The sequence below is a fragment of the Festucalex cinctus genome, chromosome 20 (genome assembly GCF_051991245.1).
Source record: "Festucalex cinctus isolate MCC-2025b chromosome 20, RoL_Fcin_1.0, whole genome shotgun sequence".
NCBI lineage: Eukaryota > Metazoa > Chordata > Actinopteri > Syngnathiformes > Syngnathidae > Festucalex > Festucalex cinctus.
In genome coordinates, this window is record NC_135430.1 from 14,900,154 (window position 1) to 14,922,604 (window position 22,451).

General features: G+C 40.4%; 3 protein-coding genes and 4 non-coding genes across 11 annotated transcripts; all 7 read left to right on the forward strand.

Annotated features, from left to right (window-relative positions):
* Positions 1–2,272: 2,272 nt before the first annotated feature.
* On the forward strand, positions 2,273–5,144 carry rpl7 (ribosomal protein L7). Its single transcript, XM_077508392.1, has 7 exons — positions 2,273–2,375; positions 2,840–2,939; positions 3,033–3,199; positions 3,473–3,610; positions 4,319–4,428; positions 4,673–4,888; positions 5,098–5,144. Exons 1-6 carry the CDS (start codon positions 2,362–2,364, stop codon positions 4,879–4,881), a joined length of 738 nt encoding a protein of 245 aa, XP_077364518.1. The 5' UTR covers positions 2,273–2,361; the 3' UTR covers positions 4,882–4,888; positions 5,098–5,144.
* LOC144009851 (small nucleolar SNORD12/SNORD106) lies at positions 3,316–3,406 on the forward strand. Its single transcript, XR_013281053.1, has one exon. It is a non-coding gene; the product is annotated as a small nucleolar SNORD12/SNORD106 (small nucleolar RNA).
* LOC144009854 (small nucleolar SNORD12/SNORD106) lies at positions 4,121–4,212 on the forward strand. The gene has a single exon (XR_013281056.1). It is a non-coding gene; the product is annotated as a small nucleolar SNORD12/SNORD106 (small nucleolar RNA).
* On the forward strand, positions 4,500–4,591 carry LOC144009855 (small nucleolar SNORD12/SNORD106). The gene has a single exon (XR_013281057.1). It is a non-coding gene; the product is annotated as a small nucleolar SNORD12/SNORD106 (small nucleolar RNA).
* Positions 4,933–5,027, forward strand: LOC144009856 (small nucleolar SNORD12/SNORD106). Its single transcript, XR_013281058.1, has one exon. It is a non-coding gene; the product is annotated as a small nucleolar SNORD12/SNORD106 (small nucleolar RNA).
* Positions 5,145–5,190: 46 nt separating the features above from the next.
* On the forward strand, positions 5,191–8,323 carry c20h8orf89 (chromosome 20 C8orf89 homolog). 3 transcript variants are annotated; one of them, XM_077508395.1, is made up of 5 exons: positions 5,191–5,722; positions 6,108–6,237; positions 7,589–7,637; positions 7,720–7,775; positions 7,888–8,323. In XM_077508395.1, exons 2-5 carry the CDS (start codon positions 6,153–6,155, stop codon positions 8,028–8,030), a joined length of 333 nt encoding a protein of 110 aa, XP_077364521.1. In that variant the 5' UTR covers positions 5,191–5,722; positions 6,108–6,152; the 3' UTR covers positions 8,031–8,323. The 3 variants fall into 3 exon arrangements, with proteins under 3 accessions (XP_077364521.1, XP_077364519.1, XP_077364520.1); XM_077508393.1 differs by having other exon boundaries at positions 5,206–5,722; positions 7,527–7,637; XM_077508394.1 differs by having other exon boundaries at positions 5,229–5,722; positions 7,530–7,637.
* A 983-nt stretch (positions 8,324–9,306) lies between these two features.
* pabpn1 (poly(A) binding protein, nuclear 1) lies at positions 9,307–21,758 on the forward strand. 3 transcript variants are annotated; one of them, XM_077508389.1, is made up of 7 exons: positions 9,307–9,796; positions 11,266–11,374; positions 11,758–11,825; positions 12,050–12,156; positions 12,268–12,355; positions 12,489–12,640; positions 20,940–21,752. In XM_077508389.1, exons 1-7 carry the CDS (start codon positions 9,662–9,664, stop codon positions 21,127–21,129), a joined length of 849 nt encoding a protein of 282 aa, XP_077364515.1. In that variant the 5' UTR covers positions 9,307–9,661; the 3' UTR covers positions 21,130–21,752. The 3 variants fall into 3 exon arrangements, with proteins under 3 accessions (XP_077364515.1, XP_077364516.1, XP_077364517.1); XM_077508390.1 differs by lacking the exon at positions 20,940–21,752 and adding an exon at positions 19,962–20,669 and having other exon boundaries at positions 9,310–9,796; XM_077508391.1 differs by lacking the exon at positions 9,307–9,796 and adding an exon at positions 10,184–10,230 and having other exon boundaries at positions 20,940–21,758.
* Positions 21,759–22,451: the final 693 nt, after the last annotated feature.

The window sequence follows — 22,451 nt, forward strand, 5'->3', positions numbered from 1 at the left end:
ATTAGCAAAATACATTTTGTGGAAATATATATGAAAAAAATATATTTGCTTGAAAAGAAATGATAAAGAAATCCATAAAGTATAAGTTCTCATCATATTAATTTCTAGTTTTTTGTATTTAATTTTTGAATTGTATTTTTTGTACACGTTTTTATTTTTACGTTTCAATTTAATTTAATTTTTTATTTCAGAAAGGCGTGTTCTCTGGAGGCATGTGACATTCCCTTTGAACATTCCAGCTGGGCGCACGCTGACATGCACCTTGCCAGAGGTTTTGAATATGGCCGACATTTAATTTATGGATCATTGCTAAATGAGAGCAAAGCAGCAGCCGAAAGACTCTTATCTGTTCAACGCACCTGAACGACCGCGGTAAGCTATTCATCCTGATTTTTTTTATTAAATATTCCACTTCGTTTCGTTTATCTGCATGTTTACTTTTTGCCAATAGTGGCGAGATGAGCTGTAAAATGGATTGACTTCTTATTGTATTCTTTAGGTCTTATTATTTTAGAATCAAAGAATGGTGGAAATTTAATATTTAATTGACGTTTTATTTGGATTACCAGAGGACGCTCATCCTTCTTGCCAGTCTTTTGATCAATCATAAGATAATTGGGAATATTTATAGGCATATTGAAGGAAAATGTTCTCTGTAAATTGTTGGTTAATTATGAGGGCGAAAATATACCTTGAAATAACACAATAGAATGTATTAAAAATAAAATGGAAACAAGATGCAAAAAGAAACATGCCAAATTAAATATAAAAGAAAGGGGAAAAGACACAACATACAAACGTATAAAAGAATAAACGGACAAAATGAAGTATGGAAAAAAAAAAAGTATCAAAAGGTCCTCTACCATTAATGTAGTTTTGGCGCCCTCTTGTGGTCACTTACGCCAACAGGCCAAATTTAACTCCCTTGAAGGCAACCCGGTCCAATTGGATCATAAATTCTGACAGTACGAAGTGATCTACTTTTCTCAGCAAACTAGAGCAGATAGATAGATAGATCAGTTTTAAGCCAAAATAAATATACCTGTCGGGAGTTATATTAATGGTATATAAAATGTCCATATCACACAGGTCTACTGCAAATGGTCAAGTATAACACCTGCATCATATTTTCTAAAGATGTTGTAGGCCTGTTTGATTGTACATTTGTGTCTCCATCCCACCCCCGAGTAAAAAACCGTCCTCTTCCAAAGTGCCTGGCCGCTGTGAGACCACCAGATGACGAGTCGGCAGCGACCCCACATTTTTTTTTTTTTTACCCGGGGTGAACTTGGACTTTCGGCGGGAGGGGGAGTGCAATATCATGAATTAATCTTTGTTTCTCCTAATAAAGCACAAGTAACAAACTACACTGCCTCTTAAATAAATAACATTTGTGTTGCAAACAAAAAAGACAAAAAACAAAAAACAAAAGAAAAGAAACAGCAAAGCATTTTTATACACAATTTAATTTGCATCCATAATATTACATTCTTCCAAAATTCCTTTGTTATACAAGGGAAAAATAAATGATCAATTGTTTCTTCCTCTCGATCGCAAAAACCACATGGCTCTACTGAAAAAACAAAACAAAAAAAAACGCTTTTTCAACATGGCTGCAACGAGATAATCGTGTAAAATTTTAAATTGCATTTCTTTTATTCTGGGAAATAAATGGCCATTTCAAAAACTTCACATCATCCTTTGTAAGTTTACTTTCCCTGCTTTGAAATTTAACACTTCCATCAAAATCATAAAATGTATTCATTTTGAAATGGTTATTGCTATTACACTTCTTATCTTTAAGTAAAATGTGCTTTATTTGAATATTTTGGCAGCACGATTTGTCTTTTAGAGTAAAGTAATTCTTAATAATGTTTAAGGCCACAGGAACCGCTTTACAAATGTTATTAGATTCACTCACAGAGCTTCTTATGTTAAATTTACTCTCCAACCCTTCCAAACTTAATACTTGACCATCTCCATTTAATATAGCAATCACAAAGATAATATTTTTCTCATGCCGTTCTTGAATAAACAGTCTTCCTATTGGATGTAATTACTCTGTTGTTCCATAAGGTGGAGCCATGTGGTGAAAAATTATGTGTATCTTCCAAAAATATAATACCTGTTTATGATACTCAAATACTGTCACTGGCCGTTTAGATATTTCAAAATCTAATTTTAAAATGGGTCGGGCATATGGGAAAATTCCGCACCACACTGAAATGTTATCTGATTTTTACAGTGGATTTTCATTATATTTTATTATTAATCAGGCAGCTAAGAGAACCGCTTCATTGGGTCCTCAAATCTTCAAGCTGCACATGCGCAGTACGAATTTTCTCTTTCTCGGTGGACGCAATGGCGGACGCAGAGTGAGTGTCTTTAAGCGAAGTCCGATCTTAATGAATCCTGTATTAAAATAAGTGTCATAACGAATTTAAACCTTTGGATGTACTTTTTAGTTCATGTACAATGATGCCGTGTTTATATTGTCGAAGATTAATGCATTACATTGCCATTTGGGTAACTTTTTTTTGGAGACCGTGGACACGGCACAATTGGCTGTCTTTCCAATTCGTACATGATATGTGACAAATGTTTAACCGAGAAGCAATTTGATTACTGTAGAAAAAGCACTACGTGCTACATTTATTTGATGCATAATAACGGTAGACACCATGTGGGCATTATTTATGGTATTCAGTAATGAAGCCGGTTAGCTTGGTTGGCTAGCAATTTTGTTAGCCAATCAAGCTCACGCCTTTCATAATTACATTCTGTGCGCACGTCGTATTTTTCATCTCCAATCCGACTTAAAAATGTTACATTGTTACAGAAAAAAAGTTCCGGCGGTCCCTGAGAGCCTTTTGAAAAAGCGAAAGGCCTCCGCCGCCAACAAGGCCTTTCGCATCAAGCGGCTGCTGGCACGGAAAAAGGTAAATAGCAATGAGCTCAGCAGGTAATTCTGACGCGAGGGTTATGCTGTCAGTGTGATCTGCTAATAAAGCCAGACCATGTTTTTGTTTTAGGCCCGTAAAGTAGAAAGAAAGGTTATCTTCAAGAGGGCTGAGAAGTACCACAAGGAGTACAGGCAGATGTACAGACGTGAGATTCGCCTTTCACGAACTGCCCGCAAAGTGGGAAACTTCTATGTGCCAGCTGAGCCCAAACTGGCATTTGTCATCAGGATCAGAGGGTAAGTGGAAGGAAGGCTGATCATCATTTGCTATGAAGACAAGATTACATGTTACAAGTTGGTAGTGTTTGCGCTAGAGCTGTTTTAACCAGCAATCCTTGTTGTGATGTTGGTCGTGTGTGGTTAATGATGTTTGCTCTTTCCCCGACTTATCGACTATGGTGATACACCCATTACATTAAGCCAAATTTGGTCTGAAACCACACAGAATATTAAATTTACTTAAGTTGCCCTACCTTTATATTCGCTAAATAAATGTATCATGCTTTGCAGTATCAATGGCGTCAGCCCAAAGGTCCGCAAAGTTCTGCAGCTGATGCGGCTCCGTCAGATCTTCAACGGCGTGTTTGTCAAGCTTAACAAGGCTTCAATTAACATGCTGAGGATTGCAGAGCCTTACATTGCATGGGGGTAAGTACATTGCAGCTGATTGTCAGAATGAATCCAGTGGATCTAAAGTCATTTGGGGGTGGTTTATTGAAGCAAGGGAAAATCTAGGGATGAACTGGTATCTGTATTGGTGCCGGTACTAGACATTGATGGCACTTCACCAGCTGTATGGAGATAGAATACTTGAGCATAACTGTAAAATAAATTGTTCTCTGCTTGGGCAGTGTTGGAGGAAGTCATCCCCAAAGTTAACGTAATGACAAGTCGTTACTCTATATTTTTCCTTCAAATCATATGAAATTAATGGCAATTTTCTATTTTGCTTTGTTCCCATTTGTTCATAAAATACAAAATTTATATAGAACACACAATGAAATTCATTTAAATTGATAAAATGAAACACTGTAGTGGCCAAAAAAGTCACAATCAAAATATGTGGTTGTACTTCTTTCAACACGTACTGGTATCCACCACTGTTGTTACAATCTCAAAAGTTGCATTGGTGCATCCCTAGTTTTAAAACCCTGTTGGAATGTGGTTAATGATGCAGAACTTTTTTCCCCGTCTTATCGACCGTGGTGAAAACAAACTGAAACAAAGCCAGTTTTGTCTGAAACCACATTTACATTTAAAGAAAATAAATTCTGTGATCACTTTTAATGATTAAATATGAGTGAATCTGCTGTTCCTCCTTGTTTTAACCTAATTTCACATGTTGAAACATCACAGATATCCCAACCTGAAATCTGTGCGTGAGCTCATCTACAAACGCGGCCATGGCAAGATCAGGAAACAACGTATTGCCCTCACAGACAACGCTTTGGTGAAGCGGAACCTTGGTAATGTGCACACTTGACCGTGTGACTCTGAATGGAATCACTGCAGCTGCTATAACTGTGTGGATAAAACTGACGTGGTTAATGATGCACACTTTTTTTCCCCGTCTTATCGACAATGGTGACAGAAAATTTAAACTAAGCCAATTGTGTCTGAAACCACGTTAGGAGTGCATAAGCAAGATATCTCTGTTAAAACTGCAACTTTAAACTGATTGCTTCCCACTTATGTACATGTTCACTGCAGGAAAATATGGCATAATCTGCGTTGAGGACCTCATCCATGAGATTTACACTGTTGGCAAGAACTTCAAGTCCGCCAACAATTTCCTGTGGCCCTTCAAGCTGTCGTCACCTCGTGGTGGCATGAACAAGAAGACCACTCACTTTGTGGAGGGAGGTGATGCTGGCAACAGAGAGGATCAGATCAACAGAATGATCAGGAGGATGAACTAAATCCATCGTAAGTTCCAAAAGATGCTTTCAGGCCTTCAGGTTGTTTCATCAGATATGGTTAAGGATGCACAATTTTTTTTCCCCGTCTTATCGACTGTGGTGAAAAGCAGCTAAATATATAAGCCAACTTTGTCTGAAACCACATCTACCTGTGAAGACACAAAATGGTTTCCATGTGTAAGCTACTCAAACTCATTTTTTGTTTTTCCCTTTCAGGTTTGTACAAGACTTAAAATGTTCAATAAAAACATGTTTAAAATGTTTGTGTTGACTCGTTTGTGCTCAGTTTGAAATGGCGTTACAGGCAGCTAACTTGAGAGTAGTTGCAGAAGTAACGTATTCCTTAACGCGTCTACAGAAAGGCTTAAAGCTGTAGAATCAATAGTGTCAGTTTTCAAAAGAGTTGTGTTAAATGCTAAGTGACTTCATGTGTATAATGAAATGGCCAGTTATCACTTGACTTCACATTTTGTCTGCTGGTTGGAACTGGAGGATCGGTGGGTGTTTTAGGAGCCATGTTGCTATGGCAACGAGTCGTAGTAGGTTGTCCATCGTGCAGGTGACTACTATACGTCCTACATCAGTGAGCCACTGTCCACTAACGCGAAGGAACTGAACTGTTCGTTACTGTGCAACATGACGTTGCATCCTGAAGCATCGCCGTCGCAGCCGTCCTCGGAAACTTTTCTGGTCAGTGGACGCGTGAATTGTGACTATTGCGGGCCTGTCTCAGGCCGTCGTCGGGCTCCGGCGTTCGGAAGGTTGGTGATGGGAGCCGCTGCGAGACAACCGCCTTTCCGACGACAAATTCCGACGTTATCATCGATTCAACCTTTGAATGGTGAGTAAACGACGGCTTTGCTTCATGCACGTGAACGTAGCTTCGATCTGTGCTAAACGAGTGCTAGCAACGCTTCGTTCAAAAACGTAGGAATTTGGACTAGTTCTGCGAGCTTCCTGTTGGCATCTAAATTCCTGTCTGTACTGTCTTTGTCATCTTTTTCCCTGTACATGTGTTACTAGGGTAGTCCGACATGTCTAAAGCTGACTAATGATGAACATGGCGTTTTCGAGTAGAAACTGCAAACCAGAAGTTGACTGAGTGTAATTTGTTACACGTACCTATAGGTGGCGGTATTGCCTTTTATCATGGATGGTCAAACGTCAGTAAGTTTTATTTTTTAACTTTTAGGACACTATTTGAAATAACGCTTTTTTTTTTTTAGGTATCGTGTTAGAGAAAAGTATCCTACCTCCACTCGGAGACAGCCATGTGCCCCACCAAGGGGGTGAGCAATCCTTTGGCTTCTCCAAGATGCTTTCAGGCGGCCATGCGTGGAGGCCCTTCAACATTAGGTAGCAACATCTCTGCAGTGTATGATATACATTGCATATAGATCATGTAAACAATCCTCTCACTAATTTAACATTTTAATTTAATATTGGCAGAATGGACTAGTGCAGGGGTCTGCAGCATGTGGCTCCAGAGGATGATTTTGGAAAATAAGTAATTTGTTTACATTAGTTGGTTCGTTTTTCAAATGTAATCCTAAATTTGAAGACTGGTTTACAATCTTGTGTAAAGTGAACGAGATGTCTCCAACCCTCGTGCTGACTACTGTAAGGTTCAGGTGCAAAAATCAAATGAACCAAATCAAATTATGTTAACTGGCAATTCCAGTCATCCATATACTGAACCGCTTGCTCCTCACAAGGTTCCCGGGGGGTGCTGGAGCCTATCTCAGCTGGCTATGGGCGGCAGGCGGGGTACACCCTGGACTGTTTGCCAGCCAATCGCAGGGCACACAGAGACGGACAACCATCCACACACACAAGCACACCTAGGGACAATTTGGAGCGCCCAATTAACCTTCCATGCATGTGTTTGGAATGTGGGAGGAGACCGGAGAAGATTCCCGCAGGCACTGGGAGAACATGCAAACTCACTCCACCCAGGAAGGCCGGAGCCTGGACCTCAAACCCGAGTCCTCAGTACTGGGAGGCGGATGTGCTAACCAGTCATTCACCGTGCTGCCCTAATTGGCTATTATTTTTGCGAATATATATTTTACATTAATTGAAATAGTAATTAATTCAAGTTGACAGCTAACCGCACTCCCCACATGATGACATGAAGGCCCATCACAGGAGCAGTGGCATTTTGCTTGAATTTAATTTCAGCTGAATGGACATTGACTATTTTATATGAAACTAAGGTTCAACCAGTCATATTTTTTCAGTTAATGTTTTTGTTACATGCAGAAATAAACTTTTAGGTTCTCTGTAGCAGGTCACTGATTTCACAAATGCCACATTCATTATACATTCACGTTAACAAAATACTATATGCACTGTTATCCTAACTTTAGATGTCGAAAGCGTTTTGTGGCCGTGTTTCATTTGTTTTGTTTTTCTGTGGGTGACGATTGAATTAGCTGTTTGAGCTTTAAAGGTTACCAACCACACGACTAGTGGCAAGCACGTCTGCCTCACATTCGAGAGGTTCTCCGGGTGTCCAGCTTACAGCAGCTTAAGTCTGTCCCAGGTGACTTTGTGTGAGAGATAGGAGGGCACAGAGACAAACTCAACATTTACAGGGCATTCATGCAGCGGTAAAAAAAAATACAAAATTGTGTGTGTTTCAGCAGTTACTCTGAGAGATACAAACCCAGCGTGACTCATACCGCCTTTTTCCCATCCACATTAGTCCTTAGAGGCTTGAGCGCTTTTCCAGTGCAGAACTGCAAGTATAGCAGGTAGCTTCTAAAATAAGTCATTAATAACTCTATGTACAGTAAGCCATAGTCCTCATGCCTCCGCTGTACATCTCCTCGGCAGGGCCAAGGGAAATGATCCTGCTTGCAACCTCCTAACTCTTAAAGGCGACCTAAAGAGTGAGTAAGCATGTCAGTGTGCATCTGTTTACATTTATCTTCATTTTAGATAGACAAAATGGAGGTCGCTTTAACACCTTCTCCTCTTCTCCCGTTGCTCATCTCCATGTAGGTCAGTCGTACCCAGACCCCGTGATGGGAGCCTCGCGATCCTTTCTCCATAGGATATCTGAGTTGTCCTGCTTAGAGGGTGAGACGGTGAGGCAGGAAAAGCTGAAGAAATGGAGGATGTCCAGAAAAGCCGCATCATCCTGACAATCACTGTTACCCCAGTCAAAGGGGTCCAGAGCGGAAACAGACTTTGAGTCCGTGCCAAGGGCGGGCGAAGGACGTCAAACCTGGTGGGCACCCTGTTCGTTTAAGTGGCTCCTTCTATCTGCTTTTTTGTCTTCGCTGGTGCTAGTTTTCTGCCTAACGTGGTTAGATGTTACATTCGGTCATTTATGAATTTTTCACCTTGTCAAAATGATCACTGCATATACAGTACTGTATAGAGAAAATGTTGACAATAGCTTTTACAAACAGGATTAAAGTGGCACAAACTTACATTTGGATTTACTTGCTGTTATTTTTTTATTTGAGTCGTTTATAACTATTAGTCTGGAAAAGGTTACAAAGCCTTTTACAGCTTTGCAGTGACAAAAGTGTGCAAGCAGCAGCCATGTTTGCTCCTACTGTGGCCTGGTGGTCAATGAATTCCATTTAACGACATATTTTGGTAGAACTGCTCTGACAGATCCGAGGTGGAATTTAATTAATAGACATTAAATGTAATAAACATACGCCGAATTCTACAACAACAAAAAGAAAATTTGGTCTGATTTAGTGGTTTATAAAGCCTATAAAAACCCCATCAATCTGGCAGAGGTTCTTTGCTAATATCGAAACACTAATGATAAACATTTGGAATATGTAATTATTTTTGCCATTCTTTATGCCATTTTTGTTATTTACAAACAAGAAACAATCCAAATCTTCTCTCAGATATGAGTATTTCCTACCTGATTTCAAATCCATATGCAACTATATCAAATTAAACAGCAATAAGTTGTTGAATATGTTAAATGTTTTTTTGTTTTTTTTTCCATGAACCTTTTTTAATTTGGATTTTTTTCCCCTCAGTATTGTCCCTGTTTGGGGGATATTTTTCTAACTGCAAATCACATCTGTAATTGATAATTGTCTAACTGACTTTATATAAACAGATAATGTTAAAATATTGTATATGGAATGTTTACAAATATTGCAATGTTTGTAGCTGATTAATGTTGTGATTTAAGCCGAGTTGATGCTCAAAAAAAAATTATATGATGTCAGAGATATATTTTTAAACGATATTTGTGTTATTCATGCCTGACCGCGATTCGTGTATTTGATTGCCATATCTTTAATCCAATTAAAAACATGCGTTCGTTTTGGCACCCGGAAAAATTACTTTATCAACCAATAGAAATGTGCGGAGGAATAAATAGGCTGGCCCCATTCATCTAATAGCAAATGGGATTGTCTCATACGCCCGCAGTGGCACTTTGCTCCGCCTCCGGCCTCCATTTCTAAATCGAGGGGCCGCCGCGGATCTCATGTCTTCACCCGTGTTTTTTTTTTCCTACAGAGTTAATTCATTGAACTCGGCTCTCTGACGGGAATTGGGGCGATTATCTGGAGTTGAGCTTCAAAAACCAATAGATGTCTTAACGTTTCTAAGCTATTCAAACGGAGGATGAACCGTAGCTAGGTTTTTATTTCACCTTTTAACTTTACTCTGCGTAATCCGCCTTTCCTCCCCCTCTTTTGACCACCCCACTCACTCCCCCCTTCGTTCGACAGTTGGGGCCTGCTACGTTGGTTTGGCCACGAGGCGCATCGTTATACTTTGGTAAGGGGCGATGGCGGAGTTCGGTAATGGGCTGGCGGAGGAATCGTTACTAGATTCTGACCCTGGACACCCCGAGTTGGAAGACCCAGGCGTCGGCGACGAGGAGCCGGGCTTAGAAGAGGGAGAAGCGGCAATTGAAGACCCGGTAAGTGAAGGGCATTGTTTCAGTCGTTGGTGCCGACGTTAACTAGTCATGCTCGTTAATGGCGATAATCCTAGTCCTTGCGAAGCACTTTATGACCACATTTGGCTCGACTATCGAATTCTATCGATTCCTCACAAAGATTTGTGTCACATGTCGTGTGCGTGGCTATTAAAGCCAGCTTGGGCTCAACCGCCATTACGGTTCGCGCAGTGCAGTAGAACTGGGTGGTGACATGCGCGATATCGGCAGCCATCTTGGCGCAAGAGGGACGCTAGTTTCTGCGCCAGGCGGCGAGACCGAGCGTCTGAATACAAATCGCCGCAAAGACGCAACACTGGGATGTTTAAGCTAGTCGGGGGCGAGGGCAGGACACACCGCAGCCACTGTACACCGCCTCGTCAGTCTCCTTGATTGCGAAGCCGCCCTGTTTGACGGTAATGGCACCTTTTATTGTGTGTGTGTGTGTGTCTCGCCTTTCTTCTTCACCGCTTCCTCGCTGCGGCATTTCAAGCACCAGCGTCGGGACGTGAAAATGACCTAGCGACAACCGGCTAATGCTAGCTTACCTTGGTCACCGTAACACAATACAGTCCTCGTGCCAGAACCAAAACCGGACTCAGTCGCCGGTGAATCAATAAAACGCGCAATGTTCGTTGGGACCGAAACGTATGACGCGATTTGATGTATCACAGACGAAATGTGTGTCTGGCCACGCGAAGGCACCGACTACACGAGATGGCAAGCAAGGGTGGATATAGCAGACGCGCGGGTCTTTTAGTTTGCACCGTGCTGGGTGGCAAACGGTTTTTAACGACTCCTCGCGTTTCGCCTGAGTTGGAAAGAGAGACTGTTTCATTCGAAACTCGCGTGGATCCCCGGTTCACGCGACACCTTGGTTTTTAAGGCGTGTCTGCCAGCTAGCTGGCTTAATGCAATCGTCGTTTTATTGCAGGCTCGTGCCAGAGTCTGCCATTTGGTGCGTTTCTAATGAGACATGGTACTGGCAAGCGATCACGTGCCATAAGTCATTGTGTCATGGCGTTAACGATGACTGTTTATTGTGGGTCATTGCATTTGGTTTATGTGCTGGTTTCGGTGTGTGTGTGGCAGCATTGCCCTGAATGGAATTGGAATGACTCCCACTGCAATGCACCAATCTCCGGGATGGTCCACTCTTGCATGGGACATTGCCGTCTGTTTTTCCAGCATTAAATGTTCACACATTATTCTACCATCAAAGGTGGTGATTTTTTTTTTATTATTTTTTTTTACGTATTTTTTTTTTTTTTTGGCCCTCATCTGATCTCATAAAGTTGAAGTCAACCATGCAGTTTGTCTGTAGGGAGTCAATTAACAATGTCTTAGAAAACTTGACTGTCAAGAGGCATCAACACTGTATTGCAACAGCTCGTAATTGTTACTTCTATGTCCACGTAACGGCTTCACTAATGTTTGTATGCCTTCTTCAGGAGTTGGAGGCTATCAAAGCCCGCGTAAGAGAGATGGAGGAAGAAGCCGAGAAACTGAAGGAGCTGCAGAATGAGGTGGAGAAACAAATGAATCTAAGCCCACCACCAGGTGAATGTTTATTAGTAAATGTCCGTTTAGATGTTTCAAAATGAGCATGTAATCCAGAAGTCTATTGTATGCAACTCTGTCTTTAAGGGTTCACCAGACTTTACATAGATATAATTTGTAATGTTGATTATATAAGATGGCTTTGAAGCAATGTCTGGCTGTATACTGTACAGACAAACTCATCTGTGAGGATTTGGCTAGAATACACTGGGATTATAGTACTGTTCAGGGCTTTGCAAAGCAAAGTGGCAACAATCAAATTTGACAAATTCAAACTTTTTTTTTTTTTTTTAACATGTTGGAAAAATTACCAATACAGTATTTATGTTTTGATCATTTTGATTCCTTACTCATAATCGGTTGTCGTGTCCCGACTTTTGTAGTCGGCCCTGTCATCATGTCATTTGAAGAAAAAATGGAAGCAGATGGCAGATCTATATATGTTGGAAATGTGAGTAGCTTTTTCTTGATTGTCATGCACATTCACAAAAATGTGAGCTTTTGTTGCAATTATTGCCTGCCATTTCTACTTGACTACTTTTGTTGATGTCTGGAAGAGTATGCTAGCAGGACGTCTTCTAATTGTCAGACAGCTTGTTTACAACAGCTCAGTGCTTAAATTTTCAAACAAATTCTGATGGAACGGAAATCTAAAGTGCTTATTTTTGCCTTTAGGTGGATTATGGCGCGACTGCAGAGGAGCTTGAGGCACATTTCCATGGCTGTGGTTCAGTAAATAGAGTCACCATCTTGTGTGATAAATACACAGGGCATCCCAAAGGGTAATGCACCTCAGATTAGATTGAGGTTATTATAACGTTCAAATTGATTTTGGGTATGTATTCTGTATGGTCAAATATTTGCCTGAACTTCATTATGCTTTTATTCCACAGGTTTGCGTATATTGAGTTTGCAGACAAAGAGTCTGTAAGGACAGCGATGGCTTTGGATGAGTCTCTTTTTAGAGGAAGACAGATAAAGGTAACGTATATATTAGGAAATATTCCTTTTTTTGTTGTTTTTTTTTGTTTATGACAGTGGCGAGATGTTTTGACAATTATTCTTCATCCACCACTAAAAGTTGGTAACAACTTTTCTAATGTCCCTTTTTCAGGTCGGTGCAAAGAGAACAAATAGACCCGGCATCAGCACCACAGATCGCGGATTTTCCCGGGCCCGATTCCGATCACGGGGAGGGAACTTCTCATCACGCGCTCGCTACTACAGTGGCTACACACCACCCAGAGGCAGAGGACGGGCCTTCAGGTCAGTGGACACTGTGGGAGGACACTGCACCCGCCCGCATGAAACATCAGCTTCACCCGTTTCACTCATGAAGTGGCCCTTCAGTCAGCGGCCGTACTCGCATCTTCTCACATCCCACATGGTGTTCAATCTTGAGGTATTGGTAATGAAATTAAACATGAAGATTGGCTTAAATCAACTTACCTTGAGGACACTTACAACTTGTCAGAAACAGGAATAAATATATGGTCATTGCTTTAGACGACATCTTATTCTTCTAAGAAAAATGAATGTACACTACTTTTCAAAAGTTTGGGGTGCGCTTAGAAATGCCATCTTTTGTGTTTGTTTTATTTAAGAGAAGCGCTGCTTTTACCACAAAAATGTTTCTCTTTCTGTTCATCTTTATTATTCATAGAAAAGAATGATGCTTTTCTGTAGTCACTAGGTGAAAATAAATGTCTTCTAAATTTGTCACGGGAAAGGCAAGAGACGGTAATAGGCATGGGCCGTTAAAAGTATACCTGGTTAAAAAAAACAAAAAAACATCCCAAAAATTACCTGGTCGGGATCGTATCGGCACAGATTTCCTTAATTTTGGAGGGTTTGTGATCAGCTAATCCCTTAAAATGGAATCAATCTTGTCCATGGATCTCATCTCTCCCTGCAGAAAAGTCAGGAACTTGTCCCTTTCTGATGACTATATTCATTTTTATTTGAGAGAACAAAATATTCCGTTTGTATTGTTCCACTGGTATCGTTCAATGTTCTGCAATAAAACAAGATTGGATCATGGAAGGTTGAAAAAATCAGGATTGACAAAAATCAGTCTTTTTAGAGATCGGTGATCGGACAGACAATTGTGATCGTTGCACCCTTACCCACAAAGTATCTTTATTATGCCTACACATAACTACATGTCTGATATATGATATTAAAATACAGTACATCTGCTTAAGGCCTTTTCGCACTGCGCTTAGCACCGTGCAAGCATACTGTTGACAAACACATCCGTTGTGTATGTGCTGAGGTGGCGGGACCACAGAATGTCGTGCGATGCTTCATGGCACGAGTGTTTGCTGCAACAGCACTACGCCTACTTTTTTATTTTTTTTTATTTTTTTTAAGGTTTTAAAAAAAGTTAGATTCAAGATCAGTGTCAGACTGATGTCAAAAAGCACCTCCAATCGGATATGGCCTGGAACAGTGATTTCTGAGTGCACTAGTATGGCTGCTTTCTTTTGCAGCAATGCCAGATAATGTCTTGCTGAAGTGCAGCCTACTTAACATCCAGACAAGTGGGGAAAACCCTCCATTTACTTTCTTGTAATCTGGTATGTCAGCACTTCCAAATATGGGCGCAATCGCCCTTCGTGCATCCCTGTTCACGGGTAGCTAACTAACCGTCCACGCGTTTGTCGACTTACAATTCATTACTATAAATGCCAACAGAAGAAACTTTGCACACACAACCAGTTGAATGCCTCCAAAATGACCAGAAACCATTAAGTCTGCACTAAGGTAATGTTCTCCATTGTTGTTTTTAGCCAAAGGCTAACGATGGATCCGGGTAGCTAACCGTCCACACGTTTGTTGACTTGCTATTTACTATAAATGCCAACAAAACATTGAAACTGATGTAATATGGGGTCGCCTATGATATGGTAGCAGCCAGTTTGTGGTGTCATGGTTTGTACATCGCAGGCAAGTGTATTGTTAAAAAAACGTTTTCCCTCTGCGATTGTTTAGGCATGGTTATTTTTGCTGCAGTGTTATTTTGCTGTGAATGTCTCTGATTGGTTAATCAGAGGAGTGAGAGCAAATACCGTGACTGCTTATAGACATTATTACTACTACTACTTACATACTAGCGGGTATAAAAACCAAATGTGCATGTTTACGCCTCTGTGCGATAACAACGCACACGCCGTCTCGTTGAGAGCATATTAGCTTAGCAGCCGGTTTGTATCACAAACTCACCTGAACTAGTTAGCAAATTACCGGTCATGGTAAAATAAACACCTCGGATTGTTTATCTTGGCCAAACAATACGCGACTGCTTCAGTAACCACCCGCTACCGCCGTTTTTTTTTTTTTTTTTCTTTTTTTTCATATGGAGTTCCTCTAATATGCTCCAGTAATTGGTGAACTTTTGTTCACCCCAAACAACACGGGCTACTTCCATGTCTTCCTCGTGTGTCTTTACAGCCTCTGCATACTCTTTAACTTTACGGCAACGGTTTCCGGTTTTCTGCACAATTTGTAGACGATTTTTTTTTTTTTTTTTTCCGCCATTATATCTGACCTCTTGTAACCAAACAGTCTCCACACGACGAAGCTCACTCCCACTTTGCCGAAGACGCGACAGAACTGGCTGCAGTTCTTGCAGCCTCGCGTGTACGTCCAAATTGACACGAAGACGTATAATGTTGCGCATTACACGTCATCACGTCAATTTCGCGACGTTTCAAATTTTTAGCACCCAAAAAAAAAAAATACACCGGTAATATCGTAGAAAGTATGATATGGAACACACCTACCCTTCACTTAAAAATTTAAAGCCCCTTTGCTTGCTTCGAAGAGAAACATCGGTGTCCTGAAAATACCTGACCAAGAAATCCAAAGAAAAATGCTGTTTCGCTTATCTTGTCCGAACAATGTCGGAGGGAGCTGCTTGTCGCACAATGTGGGCGGGGAGGGGCGTGCCACGGTAAGGTCAATTGCGCCAGAAAACTACTGGTGCGGACGAAAGCGTTGGAAAACTGAAATGGTGAAAAACATTTGTTATATCGCCACAACTGAGTACTACATAGTTCTCGGTCTTTGCATGTTTTCAGCAATTATCTTCAAACATATATTGCGTGTTTTGAATTCACTTTACTGGATTTTCAAACATTTATTTCTTGGACACCAAACTTTAGAATGGTAGTGTACATGTTACGTATTTCTATGTAGTATTACACGTTCTTGCCAGCCAGTTCAACACGCACTCATTTGTACACTTTTGGGAAGGACATCTGTGGGTTTCATTGCATTGCATGGCATGGCATGGTCATTTCAGAAAACACGAAGGCTTTATACGCACGATTGTGTTCTTCACAGCTGAAGTCAGTGTATTTGGATCCAAACTTTGCATACTTGTGATGAGCTCCTGAAATGTAATTTATTTGTAATAGCCAGTGACGAGTTGGCATGTTCCTGCCCTCTCCTTCCAATTTGGTGGACAACTTCATTACTCCACTTCATCAGTTGTGTTAACTTGTCGCAGATGGCAATGAAACACAAGCGTTTCCTTTCTGGGATCAAACTGACTGTAAAGGCATCACTGTTCCACACAGGCTATTGTGATTGCTTTCTGCTTTAGGTCTTGATGAGATACTTTTACTCCTACTGGGGGTTATTTGTCAGTTAAATGGTTGAGATCCATGATTTGTAAAGCCATCTTGGTATTAGGTCGCTTCTGTGACATCCTGATTGAAATGTTAGTCAGGTTATGTCTTGTCTGTACAGACTAACCTCAATCAGTTGTCACACTTTGATTGTGCTTGTATCTATTGTTTTGTATACAAGATGGTCCTGATAGATGTGCTCAAAAGGTCATACCATCGCTCTGCATGTTCATTTTCAGGACTGTTCAAGTCACAAATATAACTGAGATTTATTTATTTAGATGTAGTCAAATTCCGTAGTGTGCAGTTATACCAAAATTTATAAATTTAAAATAAAACCTGGTAGCCTCATGCATGACATTAAATGATGATGAGACTTTTTTTTTTTTTTTTAAATTGGTTTTAGTTTTTAAAATGCAAAATGTAGTTTATCATTTTTTAACTATAATCTTACATAGTAGTGAGTCCTCAAAGGATTTATGCAGTCTTGTTTTGTGAACATTATTGGTCTACACTTACCTTAGTCTGGGCAATAATTCAGTGTCATTATGTATTGCAATAATTGTGATCGTTGTCAAGACAAAAGGGGTTCAATTTAAAAAATATATATATATAAAATGTGAAATTGGAAAGAAGACCTCGATCCCCACATTTCTGTGCCATTTGAATGGCTTACAAAAATATTGTACATTGCTTGAAAATTAGTTTTACTACCAGATATTTTTAATGGTATTTTTCCTAGTTTAATTGTATCTTTAAAGGGACATTCAGTGATCCCTAGAACCATCTAGTGGTGCACTAATTAATTCATTTAAAAACAAAACACTGTTTATGGCAATAGCATGCAAAAAATATATTGTATCTCGTAATCACTAATTTATATTACATGGCTGTCGTCTCGCCTTACTAGAGCTGCCATGTTTCGCCGCCATCTTCCGTAGGACAACTTTGAATGAGGTTAGCCCGGGTGGTATTGCATCAAGTGTCGGACCCAATGGATCGGCATCAGCTTACCTTCCACAGCTGGGGCCAGCAGGTGGTCGTCACTAACTCCCGTGATTCGGGCCCATCGCTTGTCACTTTCTGCTTTGATGGCGCCGATGAACTCCCTATAGCCGCTCTTGTTAGCTGCTCCGGCTAATTCGTGCTCGTTCGGTCTTTCGGCATTGGCTCGCCATGCTTCACCACGGCTGCCAAGAGATGCTCGTTTTCTCACGCAAAATAAGAATTGCTGGTAGGCTTGCAAAATGTGATCTCTCTGAGCTACCGTAGTGTGCTTCTTATGCTATTCTTTGACCACTAGATGGCACTCGGGATCACTGACTGTCTCTTTAACCAATGTCCTTTTTTTTCTTTCTTTTTTTTTACATTTTAAATAGGTTAAAAAGAAATCTATGTATCATTCGCCTGATATGGAATACTTATGTCACACTTTTCAGTCATATTGCCCAGCGTTGGTATACCATCTGGGAAGATACCACAGTACTCTGTAGTAGGGATATTTGTGCAGAGGCAAAGTGAGAGCGCAACATGAATTTGGCTGTGTTGAATGAAAGTGTGTGGTTTGATTTGAGTGAGATAACATCATGTTGTCTTACCAAGTCACCAAAGAACCGACCCCGAAGTTTGCGTGTGCACTCCCAGAGACAAAGGTTCATTACTGCAGCCTGATCTCAGCATCCGTCCGTTGGCGTCTGTCTGCGAGTGTGTATGTATGTGTTACCTTGAAGGGGTGGGGCCTGTTGGACTTTTGTAATCGTGTTATGATTGAGTGTGAATTTCTTGAGTGATCACGACGTTGTGTGTATGTGTGTGTGTGTATTCGCTCTTTATTGTGTTTTTTAGGGTCTGTGTGTTTGTCTTGAGGTTTTTCACCCACAGTAACCCCAATGGTGGCGCTCTCCTCCTTTTGCACTGGCTCATGAAGGAAATATTATTATGCCTCAAGAGCAGCTGGGGCATGCAGCACCCTTTAATGTAGTCGTTTCCTGAAAATGTAATATTTGGACTTGAATAGGTCAAAAATGTAAAAAGTTATTTATTTAAAAAAAAACAAAAAAAAACATTCTGACTGTTACTGTAACAATGGTTTTTTTTTTTCACCAATAATGATAATAATAATAATAATAATAACCCTTATTACATTAAACACAGTCTGATGTAACTCATTTCCATCAATTATTTAACAACAAATTGTGAACATAAATTAACATTACATAAAAAAGGACAGGTACATTTAACAGTTAACACTAAATAAACTAATATAAATCCATCACTGACCATTTAAATCGGACAGTAATAAAAATACATTTTGCAGGTTGAAATCGACTATGAAATATTTAACACCAAAATTGTAATACTCTTGTTTGTTGTAAATGTCAAATCACATATAACAATCTTAGATCAGGGTTTCCGCGGGTCAATTATGGTTAAATGGCATTAAGAAATGCATTACAAACTTAAATACAATTGATATAAAAACATTTTCTTACTGTAGTTCACATAGGATGTGCAAACGAATTACTATAACACAATTTAGCAATAATAAATGTGATAAATATGTTTGTGGTGGCGGGTTGGACTCCATGTCTTGCTTAATGTTCCAAATAATTGCTCTGAATTTGAAAATAAATAATATAGTTCTTGTCACCGTCTAACATGAAGCACTAATGCCAACTAGGGGTAGAAAAATTACCTCAACACAAATCTGTTTCACACTATTTTTAACTTAACTTAAAATAACTACTAGTTACTTCCTATGAAATTGACAATGAACTAAAGGTTAAAACCACATTTGTATTTGCCCACTTTTATGTAAACTCATTCACTCCCAGTGACAACTATACTTGTCAATTATAATTTTTCAGAGTGGGGATAGATGGGAAGAGTCTGATTCTGCTCCACAGTAAACGTCAAACTTGGCAACAACTTACCGGTAGATGACATCATTGCCCCATTTTATACGAAATAAACAATTTCAGATTCTATGGGAGAAATCGCTGTATTTTGTCAAACCTACATTTTTCTACTGTCAATTATCAAAGAGCGGGACAGAGCAAAAAATATTCTATTCTGTCATTTGGTAGATTTGGCTTATATATAATTATTGAACGTAATATCGCGTGGGTATTGAAAATTTTGAAATTTTCTAAAATCTCTGGAAGTGAAAGAGTTAAGTCTGGGAAAACGTGGGGAAGTGTGTTCTATTTTGAACAGATAACGTGTGATTAATTGCAAACTAACTGAAAATCATGCAATTATGAGTAAAAATTAATTGACAGCCTTAATATATAAACCGTATATGAAATTATGTATGTAGGGCAATCCATAATAGCAATGTGGGCATTAAATTTGTTTTAATAACACAAAATGTAGAACTTTTAACTGAAAAAAATTACATAGTTTGTCAGGTTTTGAGAAAAGACCCATCTGAAAATGTAATAAATCCCCAATAATGTATTACATCATCAGTAAAAAATGATTTTACAATATCAGTCAGGATTATTATTTACATTATTATAGAAATGATTGTTTTGTTGCATTTTTGTTGAAGTTAAGTTACATTTTCCGGAAATTAAGGTCATGGAGCCCCTCTTATGTAGTCCTGTCGAAAATGAGTCCAAACTTTTTGCTCTTGATTGTGAAGCTCACCATATTGGAGGTCATTCTTCAGGGGCTGTTGTGCAATCTGTGTCAAAACAAAAGAAGCTGAAGAGAGAGAAAGAGGGAGAGTGTGCCTTTGCTTACCCCTCTTGCGCACACACTCTCGCATACACACTCCTCGCTTGAAATTTATGATTACGTCGATTTAAGTTTTCAACCCAGTTGTCTTTTGGCCACACGTTTTGATAAAGCACCTCTGCCCACAAGCGTGTACACCAAATTGAATACCACACCAGAAAATTGGTGTCCATCAGAAAGAAACTCACCCTCTTTTTCTCTCTCTCTTCCAGGGGCCGAGGGCGAACATCGTGGTATTGCCCTTACTAAACACTCCACCCCCCTCCCCACTCCTTTTACTATCAATCCCCTTTCCCTTCTCTGTTCCCAAACACAAACATATACACACACAAACATGCACACTTAAAAAATTACCCTCCCTTTCACCAACAAAAAAAAGAAGAGTTCCAGAAGAGAGAAAGAAAAAGGAAAAAAAGAAAAAGGAAAGAAAAAAAAAAACTTCTGGACAGAGAGACTGACTGGCTGCCGTGTGCATTTGTATGTGAGCGTGCGTGTGCGGAGGTTGGTGCGGCCGCCCCTTGGTAAGGTATGCGCTGGCCTTCTGGTGCAAAAAAAAAGTATGATGGCAACTGGCAAGTTTTTTTTTTGTTTTGTTTTGTTCTTGTGGCTTTGGGTGCGGGGATGATGATGGGAACTCAGGCTGCAGGCGTGTCTCCTTTGGTCTGGCTGTGACATCCTGCTTCCACACCATCCACAGCCCACCCATTCACCCCATTCACCACCAGCGGGGGGGAGGAAAAAAAAAAAAGCAGCAAAAAAAAAAAAAGATGTCGGGGTTGGGGGGGGGTAGTGAGTTTAAGAAACTGTTTTTATATGTTCATTGAAATGTGAAATGTTGACTAGTTAGGGTTCTTGATGTGTTTTAAGTCTGTTTGCTGTATCACCCAACCCCCCTCCCCCCTCTTTTGACTCCTCCCACCTTACAGCCTCGCCAGAGCAACACCTTTTTGATTTATTTTGTGTTTTTCGCCACACGACTTTCTGGACAGCGACTGACCCGTATATTGAATTTTATTTTTAACTCATTATTCTGGAAGGTGGACACCCCATCAATACGTTCGTGCCGGGCTCCTGCAAGACGATGTTTTTATTTGGTTCACCCCCTACCCTCCTCCCACCCCCCGTGTGTCTCCTTCCTTCCTCTCACCCCCTCCTCTCTCTGTATATTAGACCACTTCTTGTCGTTTCAGGTTTCAGGACCAGTGGAGGCTGACGACCCCTCCGCAGGTGGCGCCGCCGCCCCCCACTGTCTCCGCAGCGTCTCTCTCTCTCTCTGCTCCCGCTATGCACACTCACCCCATTCTGTCTGTGTGGGGGGGGGGCGGGCAGGGCGACCACAGGCCGGCCACGGGGGGCATTTATTACAACAGCAAACGCTGATGGCTCTTTTAGTTGGAAGTTCGTTCACACACGTTTAATTTCGCACGACACCTTGCAGTACAGACGCCACTTAACAAGCCGCTGGCCCAATGTGATTTTTCTACATCGCCAAGAGTTGATCGGCAAGTTTTTCAGGAGTAAGGAAGACCAGGCAACATGTTTTATTTTTGTGTGTGTTTTGGGGGGGGGGGGGGGGGGGTGTTACAGTTGGGCCCCACCCCATTCTGACGATGCGCAGTGCAGTCACGGCTTGTCAGAAGGCAGGCGGACCAGCTACTGGCATTTACTAGTTAACAAATGGAGTGGGCTGTTTTAAGGCAAGTTCAAGCCGGGGGGCAGTGGGGTTGTGTGCTGGCATTTCTTTTCTTGGGGAGAGGGGGGGAAAAAGAAAAAAAAAAGAGGGATGATCCAAGGTCAAAAAAAGTTTTTTGATTTTTTTTTTTTAATTTTTTTTTTTAACCCATGGTTCTGTAATTACAAACAAAACTAGAGCTGCGAGCAGCTATAAAGGGCCCTCGCAGCCCGGGCCACGTTGGGGTCCTTGCACGTTGTGGTACTTGCATGTTGGGGTACTGGCACATTGGGGTACTGGCATATTGGAAGCAAAATTTCTTTGAAAATGGCATAATAAACGTTTACATGTAGAATATTTTTTTGCCAGTGTGTGTGTCAAGCTCAACGGGTTTTGGTGATTGTTAAGACCTGCAAAAATCAGCGTCCTTTTTTATTTTTAGGCAATGAGTTGCCCTGATTGGTATTTTTTTGTAAAAGTGTATATACACATCATCGCTCGTTGTACTCATTGCACAATGTTACTTTTATTGTCCAAAGGGGCAATCAAAAATGAATAAAACAAAATGGAAACGTACATACGTTTGGATCGGTGTCAAGACAGTGAACAATTTGAGTGGTGGAAACTAAAAGAATATTCATAAATGACTTAGTTATCACACTTAGAATGAGTGTACATTTTTTGTACAAAATACCGTATGTGGGGTATTTTTATATTTTTTTATATAAGCCTCAAGGGCTAGGTGGCACTGTATTTATAACTGAATGTTGTCATAGAGATACCTTCAGGCCTTGATTATAAGCATACATGTCAAGTGTGGGATTTTTTTTGGAGCATGTACCGTGGAGTTATTAAGCATATCCTTCATTCACGATATTGCTTTTAATGTCCATAGAGGCTATCAAAAATAAATAAAAATATATATATGTTTGGATAAGTCTGATGCCAGTGAACATTTTGAGTGGTGGAAACTAAAAGAATATTCAGAAATGACTTCGTTATCACACTTAGAATGAGTGTACATTTTTTG

What these genes read in the sequence shown, in the direction of transcription:
- pabpn1 (XM_077508389.1), top strand. Translation starts at nt 9,662, where the DNA reads ATGGCGGAGTTCGGTAATGGGCTGGCGGAGGAATCGTTACTAGATTCT. An exon ending in AAGCGGCAATTGAAGACCCG is followed by an intron (nt 9,797 to 11,265) that starts GTAAGTGAAGGG and finishes TGCCTTCTTCAG; the next exon opens with GAGTTGGAGGCTATCAAAGC. An exon ending in TACACAGGGCATCCCAAAGG is followed by an intron (nt 12,157 to 12,267) that starts GTAATGCACCTC and finishes TTTATTCCACAG; the next exon opens with GTTTGCGTATATTGAGTTTG.
- rpl7 (XM_077508392.1), top strand. An exon ending in GAGCCTTACATTGCATGGGG is followed by an intron (nt 3,611 to 4,318) that starts GTAAGTACATTG and finishes GAAACATCACAG; the next exon opens with ATATCCCAACCTGAAATCTG. An exon ending in TTTGGTGAAGCGGAACCTTG is followed by an intron (nt 4,429 to 4,672) that starts GTAATGTGCACA and finishes TGTTCACTGCAG; the next exon opens with GAAAATATGGCATAATCTGC.
- c20h8orf89 (XM_077508393.1), top strand. Translation starts at nt 5,518, where the DNA reads ATGACGTTGCATCCTGAAGCATCGCCGTCGCAGCCGTCCTCGGAAACT. An exon ending in ATCGATTCAACCTTTGAATG is followed by an intron (nt 5,723 to 6,107) that starts GTGAGTAAACGA and finishes TTTTTTTTTTAG; the next exon opens with GTATCGTGTTAGAGAAAAGT. An exon ending in CAGAACTGCAAGTATAGCAG is followed by an intron (nt 7,638 to 7,719) that starts GTAGCTTCTAAA and finishes TCTCCTCGGCAG; the next exon opens with GGCCAAGGGAAATGATCCTG.